This window comes from Clinocottus analis, unplaced genomic scaffold (genome assembly GCF_023055335.1).
Source record: "Clinocottus analis isolate CAN_PGR_092001 unplaced genomic scaffold, fCliAna1.0.p SCAF_7, whole genome shotgun sequence".
Classification (NCBI taxonomy): domain Eukaryota; kingdom Metazoa; phylum Chordata; class Actinopteri; order Perciformes; family Cottidae; genus Clinocottus; species Clinocottus analis.
In genome coordinates, this window is record NW_027176229.1 from 3,430,085 (window position 1) to 3,442,299 (window position 12,215).

The 12,215-nt window shown below is 41.5% G+C and overlaps 1 protein-coding gene across 1 annotated transcript; it reads right to left on the minus strand.

Annotated features, from left to right (window-relative positions):
• Positions 1-425: 425 nt before the first annotated feature.
• On the minus strand, positions 426-4,989 carry imp4 (IMP U3 small nucleolar ribonucleoprotein 4). Its single transcript, XM_068605434.1, has 9 exons — positions 4,912-4,989; positions 4,073-4,181; positions 3,878-3,961; positions 3,616-3,725; positions 3,039-3,171; positions 1,632-1,786; positions 1,452-1,546; positions 1,285-1,358; positions 426-772 (listed from the first exon to the last, which is right to left on the minus strand). The coding sequence occupies exons 1-9, from the start codon at positions 4,912-4,914 to the stop codon at positions 660-662; spliced, it is 876 nt and encodes a 291-aa protein (XP_068461535.1). The 5' UTR covers positions 4,915-4,989; the 3' UTR covers positions 426-659.
• Between the last annotated feature and the right edge of the window lie 7,226 nt (positions 4,990-12,215).

Sequence of the window (12,215 nt, forward strand, 5' to 3'; positions counted from 1 at the left end):
GCATGACTCATGATTTCAGTCTGCTGGTTCACGAGGAACCTGCTGTTTGAAGAATCGATTGGAGTAAAATAAAGAGCCGACAACGGTCACACATCTTTGTGAAGTGTGGATTGTTCACAATATTTGGATGTATTTGCAAATTATCAACAGTGTTGTGGCTGTGTACAAATTAGTTGTGAGATAGAGGCAGGTATGATACAGTTTTGAATCACTCTGCATTAATTTGTGTTTTACGACAACCAAGGCACAGATTTACAGAACTGCATTTAATCTTTCAGGATTCCTTGAATTGATATTTGCTTGTGAAATCTTAGACCGCTTAATCCATTGAAGTTATTCACACACTTGGAGCACATCTTCACCTTTGTGGATTTGTATGAACTTCGTATGAAGACCACTGAGCTAACATCATCAGATAGACATTTTATTAAGAAATAATACAGTTATAATACAGTCAGAACAGTTTGCATCAGATCTTTGTTAATCTATGGGTTTAAGCTTCACTCAGTGAAACTACTGGATGGATACGATACAGTTTGACAATGGTAGACAAACTACTTCTATCATATTTGGTATGAAACTGACAAAAACATTTTATAAACTCCACATTTGATGATATTTATAAAAACGGCAACAGTTTGGTTGTGCTTTATCAGTTCCTATTGCACACTGAGGAACCTCCTCTTCTTGGATGTGTGCGTGTACGCATGGTGCCGCCACTCCACATCCGCGGTGCTCTCATTCTCCAGGGTGCCGAGTTTGATCATATACACTGAGCAGAAGGACACATGGCAACGTGTTAGACTTCCCAGAAGGAAAAGGGGTTCAAAACAGAAAACAACCTTTTCCTAAAAAGCAGGAGCCTTCGATAGAAGCCGGGTCGACATACCGAGTATTTCTCTCATTTAATCTGGCTCAACTGGCCCATAATCGGGCTACGAGCGCGTTCACATTAAATAAAACACTGACACACACACACACACAAAAAATGTTGTTTTCTAGTTATTCTGTTTAATTTCCTCATGTATTTCCTCGTGAGTAAAACAGTTGTAGTCTCTCCTCGAGCGGCAGAGACGTTTATTATTGCAGATATTTTTAACGGATAACATTCATGGCTTTGCTTGTGCTTTTCGTTTAGATTCTGGGCATTAATTGCAGACACCGGTCAGGACCCGGTTTAGTCTATAGCGTTTTATTTTATTATCAAAGAAAAAACAAAGTCTTTTAAAAAGAGCACAGGGAATGGATTCATGTGCATAAGGTGAAAAAACTCTTTATACTTACATTTCATCTCAAACCTGGGTCCCACTTCGGTCAGCACGATGTTCTTGTGGTCTGTCTTCTTGTAGGTGTGATGCCTGTAAGAGATAACACAAGCGAGTCATTCTGGGAACATCCCTCAAGCCAAAGTCTTTTTGGCATTTGCGCCGAGTCGGTCCAGGTGCGCCGACCTGAAAGAGATGTAGTCCTCCTGGTTGGCGAACGTGATGACGCGCCTGCTGTCCTCCTTCGGCACCGGAAACAGATACTTAAGGATGTTTGAAACCTGCGCGAGCGGAATGATCCGTCAGTTACAGCCACCATAAAGAAGTCGACTATGATATCGACAGAGCGCCGTGCGGCTCGCTCACCCTGCCGCCGAGTCGAGAGGAGAAGTTGTGGAAGATGAGATGGGGGGAGGCCTCCGACATGGTGCCGATATCGGGAACGTCGTGCCTCATCACCACGTTGTACAGCGTGAAGTAAGCCGTGGGTCCATACGGCAGGTGGCACACCACCATGGCGTCTGGAAATACACAGGCAGGAAAATCAATCAATCAGATACTCCATGTGCCACCGTGGTTGTCTTTATACTCTGGTTACAAGCTGCACTTGGTTTTAAAAATCACATGAAATCTTGTTTTCTTTTCTTACTGTTCTGACTGCAGCATCACATTATGGCGGCAAGCAGATGTGCGTGCCATTGGTTGCCATCTTTAACCCGCGGATTGGCGGGTTAAAATTGAGGGAACTCCATTATAGTTCCTCCTCTCGGAAGCATGATTGTCCTAAAATTATTCTAGGTCTCCTCGCAGACTCACTTTGGTGTTCTCGCAGGAACTCTGCCGGGCGAGATGGTGTGTGTGTGTGTGTGTGTGTGTGTGAGAATGTGTGTGCGCGCGTGCGCGACATCTGAGCTGAAGGGAAGCAGGGAAGAGCCAACGAGAAATGGGGACGGAAGACTCTAACTCACACCTCAGGGTTCCTCAGAAAGTACCAGGATATTCTGATGTGTAATTTTTAAAATAAAAGCACCTCTAACATCCTGTCATGGACCTGCTGATGCCCCTTCTCTGTATTTTCTGTATACACTGATTGTGGTTATATAGATTGTGGTCCTGCCTGACGCCCCCTGCTATTACTATTACTACTTGATATGTGAATAAGGGCTGCGTAATTTCCCCACAAAGGGACTAATAAAGGACTATCTTATCTTTTCTTATTAATTGCATCGCAATTAGTATTGCAAATACCATTACTGCTCCTATTATCATTATTATTTTCACATCCACTGTTGATGCTATTTTTGGGAATTGAAACAGTCTTATCATGCCTACTACTACTCACGTGAATACTTTCTGTCACATTTATGTAATGTGCTGTAACTCTGTTACGTTGTTCATTCTGGTCACGTGACATCTATTGCTTCTGTTCATCCGAGGAGAGGGATCTCCTCTGTTGCTCTCTTAAAGGTGTTAATGTTTCCCTTTTCTCCTCATGAAAGGGATGTTTTGGGGGGAGTTGTTCCTGATCTGATGTGAGATACACATTGTAAAGCCCTCTGAGGCAAATTTGTAATTTTGGGCTATGCAAAATAAACTAAATTGAATTAACATTGAATATGAGAGTGCGCCCTCTAAATTCTGAGAAGTTTTACGAGAATGAGCACACTGGTATGATCAAAATCATAAAATTATTATGATTATTTCCTAGATTCCCATACAAATATGAAAAAAAAGAAGAATGCTAATAATAGACCGGAGTAGACACCGGCGTACCTGGCTGTCCTCTGGTTTCGTGGAGGATGATGAGGTCTGTGACGTTGTTGGCTTTGCAGGCCATCACCAGCGCGCTGATCTCGTGGTTCCCTCTGTTCATGCGCTGGGCTCCGGGGAAAATCAGCTTCATCTCCTGCAAGTCACAAACATCCCACGTTGGTCTCCGATCACCCTCGCTACCCTTCCGCTGTCATCCTTGTGATGAAGACAAGACTGATGAAGAGGAAGTCATTTGCAGCTTTGTTGTTCACTCGTTGAATAATTGAATTAACATGAAACATGTAAGCTGTGTGTTTTTTGTTGTTGTCCAAATCAGCATTTAATAAGCAGCTGTAACTCGTCTGTTCGAGTCCCACATGCTCTAGTTTGTGTTGTATTCAAATTATTTTATCATTCATAATATTACTAAATTACTATATTATCGATCTTGTTGCCCTTTTCAAAAAGGACTGTCAAGATATAAATATGGACATTGACCAAAAAACATCCTGGAGTAAATGGAGCAACATAGTCTTTTACAGGTAATGATGTATTTTGTCATTTCCAGCTGCTCTGATTGCAGAGAAACTTGTCTGACCTTGGAAAACATCCTGAGTCTGGAGCTGGGGTCTCTGGATGTGGTGACCATGAGTTTTGGGTCTTCAACTCCGGCCCACTTGTACTCATCATCGATGTGAGAGCTGACACCTGCAGACAAGAAAGAACCCTCCAACCCATCAAAACAAGAAAGGAACACTTTCATTGCCCCAAAAAAGACAGTGTGACAATGCGCTGGTGCAATCGGACAGGATGCTGAAACTGGTATGATAACTGGCATTATAACAAACAGTGGCACTAGCCTTCGGCCCCTTCGTCGTCGTACTCAAGGAGCTCCTGCAGCTGCAGAGCATCTTTGCGCACCTCGGTTGGAAGGAGACGATTTTCTGCAGGGAAGGAAACAAAACACAGCTTGTATTAACACCCGGATCTTTCACGCCGCTGACCACCCGTTGGAACGAAAAGCAGCAGAATGAAAAAAACTGACGGCTTCCCACCTTCAAGCGCGCCCTTCAGTTTCTGCTTCTTCTCCTCGATTGTACGGAGTCGGTCCTCCTGGGCCTTCCTGTACAGGTACTCTCGTCTCAGTCTCACCTCCCGACGAAGCTGCAACAACGACATCATCATCATCCTCATCAGGCAGACAGACACAGGCTCCCACAACGCTACTGCCATTTGGACACGAGACATGTGAGCTTGGTTCAGAAACGATGCACAATATCATATTTTGCTGCTTGAGTTTATTTGAGGCTTTTAATAGAAAACATAACACAGGAGCATTTTCAGTCAGCTGAAATCAATCTAAACTTATTTTCACTGTGACACCTTGGTGAAATGTTATAAACACCTCAAACTGGTTATAAAGCATGCTAAACAGACACATGGTCCTTCAAGACAAGAGAGCACTTTTTAAGTTATTTTTAACCAAGAGCTGCTCAGCGAACTGGACTCAACTTGGAGCCGAACGCAAGTGAAGTTTCGGGTAGTCAAGTAAAATGTTGATTGGTCGTGTTTTACGAAATATGCGCGTTTATACGACCCATCTTCTGTTAATAAGCATGTTTTTGTAAACGCAGTTCTGGGTGTTCTTCTTTGCACACGTCCCAGAAGGAGAGAAACGGAGTGGGTTAACTTCACCGTGTAGTTTACAACGACACGATACACTTTAAAGAGCCTGTATCAGGTTGTACAGCAGGACTGTGATGTTTATATTGAATGGGGATAACACGTGTACATTATTTATTTGTGACATGCCTTCGACACATATCCAAACATTGAAACATTTCACACAGAGTTATTTAAACTACTCGTGCTAATACTTCTCTTTTAAACTTACCATGATGTTTCTTCAGCTAGTAGCTATAGCAGGCGAGCTCCACTCACATGGAGGTAGGACACGCGTACAAGAGCGTCATTCATTGGCTGAAAGCAGAAGCCAATGAAATCACTCGATACTGACTTCTTCTTCGCTTATTTTTTACTGGCGCTCGGCACACAGCTTCCGGGTACGTTACCGCCCCTCTCAGTGTGGACCCGGGATCTCCCCGCGCTCTCATCCGACAACCAAAGACAATTAAATAAAACAAAATTTAAAAAAAGAAACGAGTGAAACAAAAAATACTACTAATAATAGTCTTGTTTCCCTAAAGTTTCCAACATAAAAAACAAACATTTTAAATTCCATTATTTAAAACATCTCACTGGAGATGTGTAAAGAACCCTCCTGCTTCAAGTGCTCCATGATCATCCCAGTCCCCAAAAAATCCTACAATACAGGATTAAATGACTATAGACCCGTCGCCCTGACGTCTGTGGTCATGAAATCTTTGTAGAAACTGGCGTTGAAAAATCTGAAGGACATCACAGGGCCCCTGCTGGACCCCCTACACGAGTAGTTTCCTAAAAACATAGTTATTACAACTTTTGTATTGATTGACAAACAGTTTGTAAAGCCGGAACACAGTTAGTTGCTGGGTTCTTACTATCTATCTATCTGTCTGTCTGTCTGTCTGTCTGTCTGTCTGTCTATCTATCTATCTATCTATCTATCTATCTATCTATCTATCTGTCTAGGTGTGTGTGTGTGTGTGTGTGTGTGTGTTTGTGTGTGTGTGTGTGCGTGTGTGCCTTTTTTAACCACCCTGTTGTGTTTCTTCAACGCAGTCCTGCGTCCGTGGGTAGAGATGCTAACTTAACTTGATATGCTAGCTTACATATCTATAAACCGACAACATGCCGTCCAACAGCTCGTGTTGTGCCGTCCTTGACGAGCTTGGCTGTCTTGCTCCGCCAGGACTCAGTCTCTCGTCATGCAAGGGCAGCTTAAAAGCCCACAAAAAACTTCACACAATCAATTATTTTGGATAAAATGTGCCTGTTTTTATCCACCTTGTTGTGTTTGTTCAACGCAGTCCTGCGTCCGTGGGTAGTGATGCTAATTTAGCTTGATATGCTATCCATCTATATCTACATATTTGTCTAACACGGTGGTGCACTGGGTATGGTGTTTGCCTGGCGCACGAGAGCCCCGAGTTCGAGACTGGGTTGTGAACTCTCAGGTGAAGGCCTCCCTGGAGGTTGTAGGCCTTCCCTCCCGCGGAGGAGGTGAGTATGGACGGATGGATCGCGCCCCTGAGGAGGTAAAGTATGGAAGGATGAGCATCGCCCGCGGCTGCAACCCAGCAGTGTTAATGAGCTCAGTGTGAGGGAGGTCTGCACTAACCCAGGCATCTAACACTGTGTTAGACCGTGCATGTGGCCTTGCATGCACGTTATTTTTTTTCCCATTTCTTTCAAAACCGATATCCGGTTGCTCAGTTGAGGAGAAACAATTGTCATAATATCAGTGGTTATGAAGTTAATATTAGTATTCACTAGTTCAAGAATAAAGTTTAAGAATAAAGTTGAAACATCCTTTATTAAAATTCACAAATTCATTGAGCACACCTTACCTGTAACTTTGCCAGTTCATATTGATCTTGCAGATAATTCATTCTATCGTGCACAAAAAAAACTATTATATCTAAATAAATACAAAATATATATCAACTGAGCATATTGGATATCATTAAAGAACTACAACTACTATACAACTATAATAGCCTAATTAATTACAGTACAAAAAATGATGCACAACTCTCACTCGCTCACTCACACATGGATTATTCGTACATATTGAGGCACATTCAGATTAATCAAGAGTTATGTCTCTTTGTCAGGTTTCCCTCATCCATGTACCTCACAATGGTAAACAATTACAATGTCCCTTTTTTAATTTGGATAAGAATGTATATTTTTGCACAATATTTATAGCAACGGTGACAAAACCTTTGGGCTCTTGGATATGGTGTGTTTCATTCCATTTATTGCAATGCTACAAAAACATACAATCGTGAAATTTAATGTGACTAAAACATAAAAATAAATACGTTCACACCTTTTTTTCTATTTCATCCTCATTCATTTGGAGGAAATAAAAAAATGTCCTATGTGCAACACAAAAAGTCACACATCATTTTTTTGTCATCAGCCATAGGGGAGTGTGTGTGTGTGTGTGTGTGTGTGTGTGTATGTGTGTGTGTGTGTGTGTGTGTGTGTGTGTTGCAGGGTCATCGGAGCTTCAGAATTCAGTCAAACTGTTGGAGATGAAGCGCTCTCTGTGTGTCTGACCATGTCCAGGAGAGCCACAAAACCAGAGAGGGCCTGGATCATTCTAGAAAGAAAACAATCACCAAATGATAAAACATACACAACAGTAACATACATTTTACGTGCAGATTTGCAATGTTTTTATTAAAAGCAATGTTCTTGTATCTGTCAGAGTATGAACATGGAGAGTACCATGTGAACACCTCTCTCCAGAGGTTGTATGAGGATGGCTTCATTGAAGAGTTGAAACAGGATCAGTGGAAACTGCAGCAGGATGCTCAGCAGCCAAAATCCAGCCGACTACGGGACCTTACACACACAACTATCACATGAACTACAATCTTTGTTATCTAACAATGTTTTTTATAAGTATGTATGCATAGTGTTTTTCTCCATAGTTTATATTCTTTCTCCTTCCCACTATAGTGTGTTTCTATTTTAAAAATCTGACTCAGAGAGCCCTGCGAAAAGAGTTCCAATGTGTCTGCAATGTTGGTCTATGCACACATGGCAAAATAAAAACCTTGAATCTCTTGCAAGGTCTTTCGTCTGTCGTGTTGACACACTTTGTATATTTTTGTGTTTCTGTGAGTGATGCGTAACCTTTTCCTGCAGGAAATTATATATATACACACACACACACACACACACACACACACACACACTATGTATCATGTTGCATACACCTCCAAAAGATAGTCCTACACTTCACTGATGATTTCACATATATTGATAATTTCCTAAACACACACACACTGATTTCCTAAAAAACAGACAGTTATTACAACGTTTGTATTGATTGACAAACCATTTCTAAAGCCAGAACACACACTGGGTTACTTACATATCTATTAACCGACAACATGCCGTCCAACAGCTCGTGTTGTGCCGTCCTTGACGAGCTTGGCTGTCTTGCTCCGCCAGGACTCAGTCTCTCGTCATGCAAGGGCAGCTTAAAAGCCCACAAAAAACTCACACAATCAATTATTTTGGATAAAATGTGCCTGTTTTCATCCACCTTGTTGTGTTTCTTCAACGCAGTCCTGCGTCCGTGGGTAGTGATGCTAACTTAGCTTGATATGCTAGCTTAGTAGCTTGACGGAGTTATCCATGCGTGTCGTCCTGGCGTAACTCACTCAAGCAACTCATATCAAACCAGTAAAATTAAGATAAATATATCCATCTATATCTACATATTTGTCTAACACGGTGGTGCACTGGGTATGGTGTTTGCCTGGCGCACGAGAGCCCCGAGTTCGAGACTGGGTTGTGAACTCTCAGGTGAAGGCCTCCCTGGAGGTTGTAGGCCTTCCCTCCCGCGGAGGAGGTGAGTATGGACGGATGGATCGCGCCCCTGAGGAGGTAAAGTATGGAAGGATGAGCATCGCCCGCGGCTGCAACCCAGCAGAGTGATAATGAGCTCAGTGTGAGGGAGGTCTGCACTAACCCAGGCATCTAACACTGTGTTAGACCGTGCATGTGGCCTTGCATGCACGTTATTTTTGTTTTCCCCCTTTCTTTCAAAACCGATATCCGGTTGCTCGGTTGAGGAGAAACAATTGTCATAATATCAGTGGTTATAAAGTTAATATTAGTATTCACTAGTTCAAGAATAAAGTTTAAGAATAAAGTTGCATAATCCTTTATTAAAATCCACTAATTCATTGAGCACACCTTGCCTGTAACTTTGCCAGTTCATATTGATCTTGCAGATAATTCATTCTATAGTGCAAAACAACCTATTATATCTAAATAAATACAAAATATATATCAACTGAGCATATTGGATATCATTAAAGAACTATAATTACTATGCAACTATAATAGCCTAAATAATTACAGTACAAACAATGATGCACAACTCTCACTCGCTCGCTCACACGCACACACATGTGGATTAGTACATCTTGAGGTACATTCAGATTAATCTAGAGTTACGTCTCTTCTTTGTCAGGTTTCCCTCATCCATGTACCCAAGAATGGAACAGTGCAACAGTGCCAAAAGCTTTGGACCTCTTGGATACGGTGTGTTTCATTCCATTTATTGCAATGCTACAAAAACATACAATCGTGGAATATAATGTGACTAAAACATGAAAATAAATATGTTCACACCTTTTTTTCTATTTCATTCTCATTTGTGTGGAGGAAATAAAACAATGTACTGTGTAATACAAAAAGTTACACATCATCTTTTTGTCATCAGCCGTAAGGGAGGGTGTGTGTGTGTGTGTGTGTGTGTGTGTGTGTGTGTGTGTGTGTGTGTGTGTGTGTGTGTGTATGTGTGTGTGTGTGTGTGTTGCGGGGTCGTCGGAGCTTCAGAATTCAGTCAAACTGACGAGATGAAATGGTCTCCGTGTGTCTGACTATGTCCCGGAGAGCCACAAAACCAGAGAGGGCCTGGATCATTCCAGAAAGAAAACATTGAATTAAATCAATGACAAGCACCAAATGATGAAACATACACAACAGTAACATACATTTTACGTGCAGATTTGCAATGTTTTTATTAAAAGCAATGTTCTTGTATCTGTCAGAGTATGAACAAGGAGAGTACCATGTGAACACCTCTCTCCAGAGGTTGTATGAGGATGGCTTCATTGAAGAGTTGAAACAGGATCAGTGGAAACTGCAGCAGGATGCTCAGCAGCCAAAATCCAGCCGACTACGGGACCTTACACACAAATATCACATGAACTGCAATCTTTGTTATCTAACAATGTTTTTTATATGTATGTATGTATGCATAGTGTTTTTCTCCATAGTTTATATTCTTTCTCCTTCCCATTATAGTGTGTTTCTATTTTAAAAATCTGACTCAGAGAGCCCTGCGAAAAGAGTTCCAATGTGTCTGCAATGTTGGTCTATGCACACATGGCAAAATAAAAACCTTGAATCTCTTGCAAGGTCTTTCGTCTATCGTGTTGACACACTTTGTATATTTTTGTGTTTCTGTGAGTGATGTGCAACCTTTTCCTGCAGAAAATTATATATATATATATATATATATATATATATATATATATATATATATATATATATAAATCATGTTGCATACACCTCCAAAAGATAGTCCAGCAAGTTCACTGATGATTTCACATATATTGATAATTTCCTAAACACACACTGATTTCCTAAAAAACAGACAGTTATTACAACGTTTGTATTGATTGACAAACCATTTCTAAAGCCAGAACACACACTGGGTTACTTACATATCTATTAACCGACAACATGCCGTCCAACAGCTCGTGATGTGCCGTCCTTGACGAGCTTGGCTGTCTTGCTCCTCCAGGACTCAGTCTCTCGTCATGCAAGGGCAGCTTAAAAGCCCACAAAAAACTCACACAATCAATTATTTTGGATAAAATGTGCCTGTTTTCATCCACCTTGTTGTGTTTCTTCAACGCAGTCCTGCGTCCGTGGGTAGTGATGCTAACTTAGCTTGATATGCTAGCTTAGTAGCTTGACGGAGTTATCCATGCGTGTCGTCCTGGCGTAACTCACTCAAACAACTCATATCAAACCAGTAAAATTAAGATAAATATATCCATCTATATCTACATATTTGTCTAACACGGTGGTGCACTGGGTATGGTGTTTGCCTGGCGCACGAGAGCCTCGTGTTCGAGACTGGGTTGTGAACTCTCAGGTGAAGGCCTCCCTGGAGGTTGTAGGCCTTCCCTCCCGCGGAGGAGGTGAGTATGGACGGATGGATCGCGCCCCTGAGGAGGTAAAGTATGGAAGGATGAGCATCGCCCGCGGCTGCAACCCAGCAGAGTGTTAATGAGCTCAGTGTGAGGGAGGTCTGCACTAACCCAGGCATCTAACACTGTGTTAGACCGTGCATGTGGCCTTGCATGCACGTTATTTTTGTTTCCCCCCTTTCTTTCAAAACCGATATCGGGTTGCTCGGTTGAGGAGAAACAATTGTCATAATATCAGTGGTTATAAAGTTAATATTATTATTCACTAGTTTAAGAATAAAGTTGAAAAATCCTTTATTAAAATTTACAAATTCATTGAGCACACCTTACCTGTAACTTTGCCAGTTCATATTAAGCCTGCAGATATTTCAGTCTATAGCACAGAAAACACGTTCTATCTAAATAAATACAAAATATATATATCAACACAATCAAACGCGCATGGCATTTCATGTTGGACTCGATGCCAATGAGAAGGAGGATAAAGCAACAAAAGGGGCTTTGAAGAGTGGGAGAAAGTTAAAGTGGTGATTAAGGGACAGATCAAAACGATATGACAGAATGAATGAGGAAAAGGGAGCAAATGGAAGATAAACATTTAAAAATAAACTAATGGTGAGGAGGAAGATCTCGTGGGCGAAATAGAAAAGAGGGGAAGGTTATGACAAGTCTACGGAATTGCCATACTGGTCTCAATAGTTTCCTCTGTTATTAGAAAACAATAATCCAGATTGTGCAAATGAACAGGGTTAATCTTCAATCCCACCACACGACTGATAACATCGTGTCAATCTGCTCAGGCAAACTCAAAACGGAGTCAACGATGTACGAATGAGGCACCTGCATTCCTCAAGATTTATATCGGGATTTACCTAACTTCCTAAAAGTGACAGAAACCCACCTCGAATGAAGAGAGCATCGGCTGCTCACAGTTCACCAAAGTAAGACTTAAAATAATAATTGTCGTGCCCGTTATGAGTTTATAGAGAAAATCTATAATTTAGACCAAATATTATAACGGTATAACATGTGTTGTATTATTTGCAGGTTTACAAAAAACGTCATTGTCCTCTCATATTGCGAATAACCTATTTTTCAAAATGATTGTGCTCTCGACCGACTGTTCTTGAACACGCGCTAAAATATCTGGTGGGAGGGGCTACACACGTCCACTTCCGCAACAACTGAGATCAGAGAGGTAAAAACAGAAAGATGTATGCTTCTGCCTCGTTTTTGGTGCACTCGTTGGAGTGCGTCTCTTAATGTTTCGGGGTTGTTTTGAATG

Excerpts from the sequence above, each read along its gene's own strand:
- imp4 (XM_068605434.1), bottom strand. Across the intron at positions 3,962-4,072 it reads ACTGAAGGGCGCGCTTGAAG|AAAATCGTCTCCTTCCAACC; the intron begins GTGGGAAGCCGT and ends CCTTCCCTGCAG. Across the intron at positions 1,359-1,451 it reads GAGGACTACATCTCTTTCAG|GCATCACACCTACAAGAAGA; the intron begins GTCGGCGCACCT and ends TATCTCTTACAG.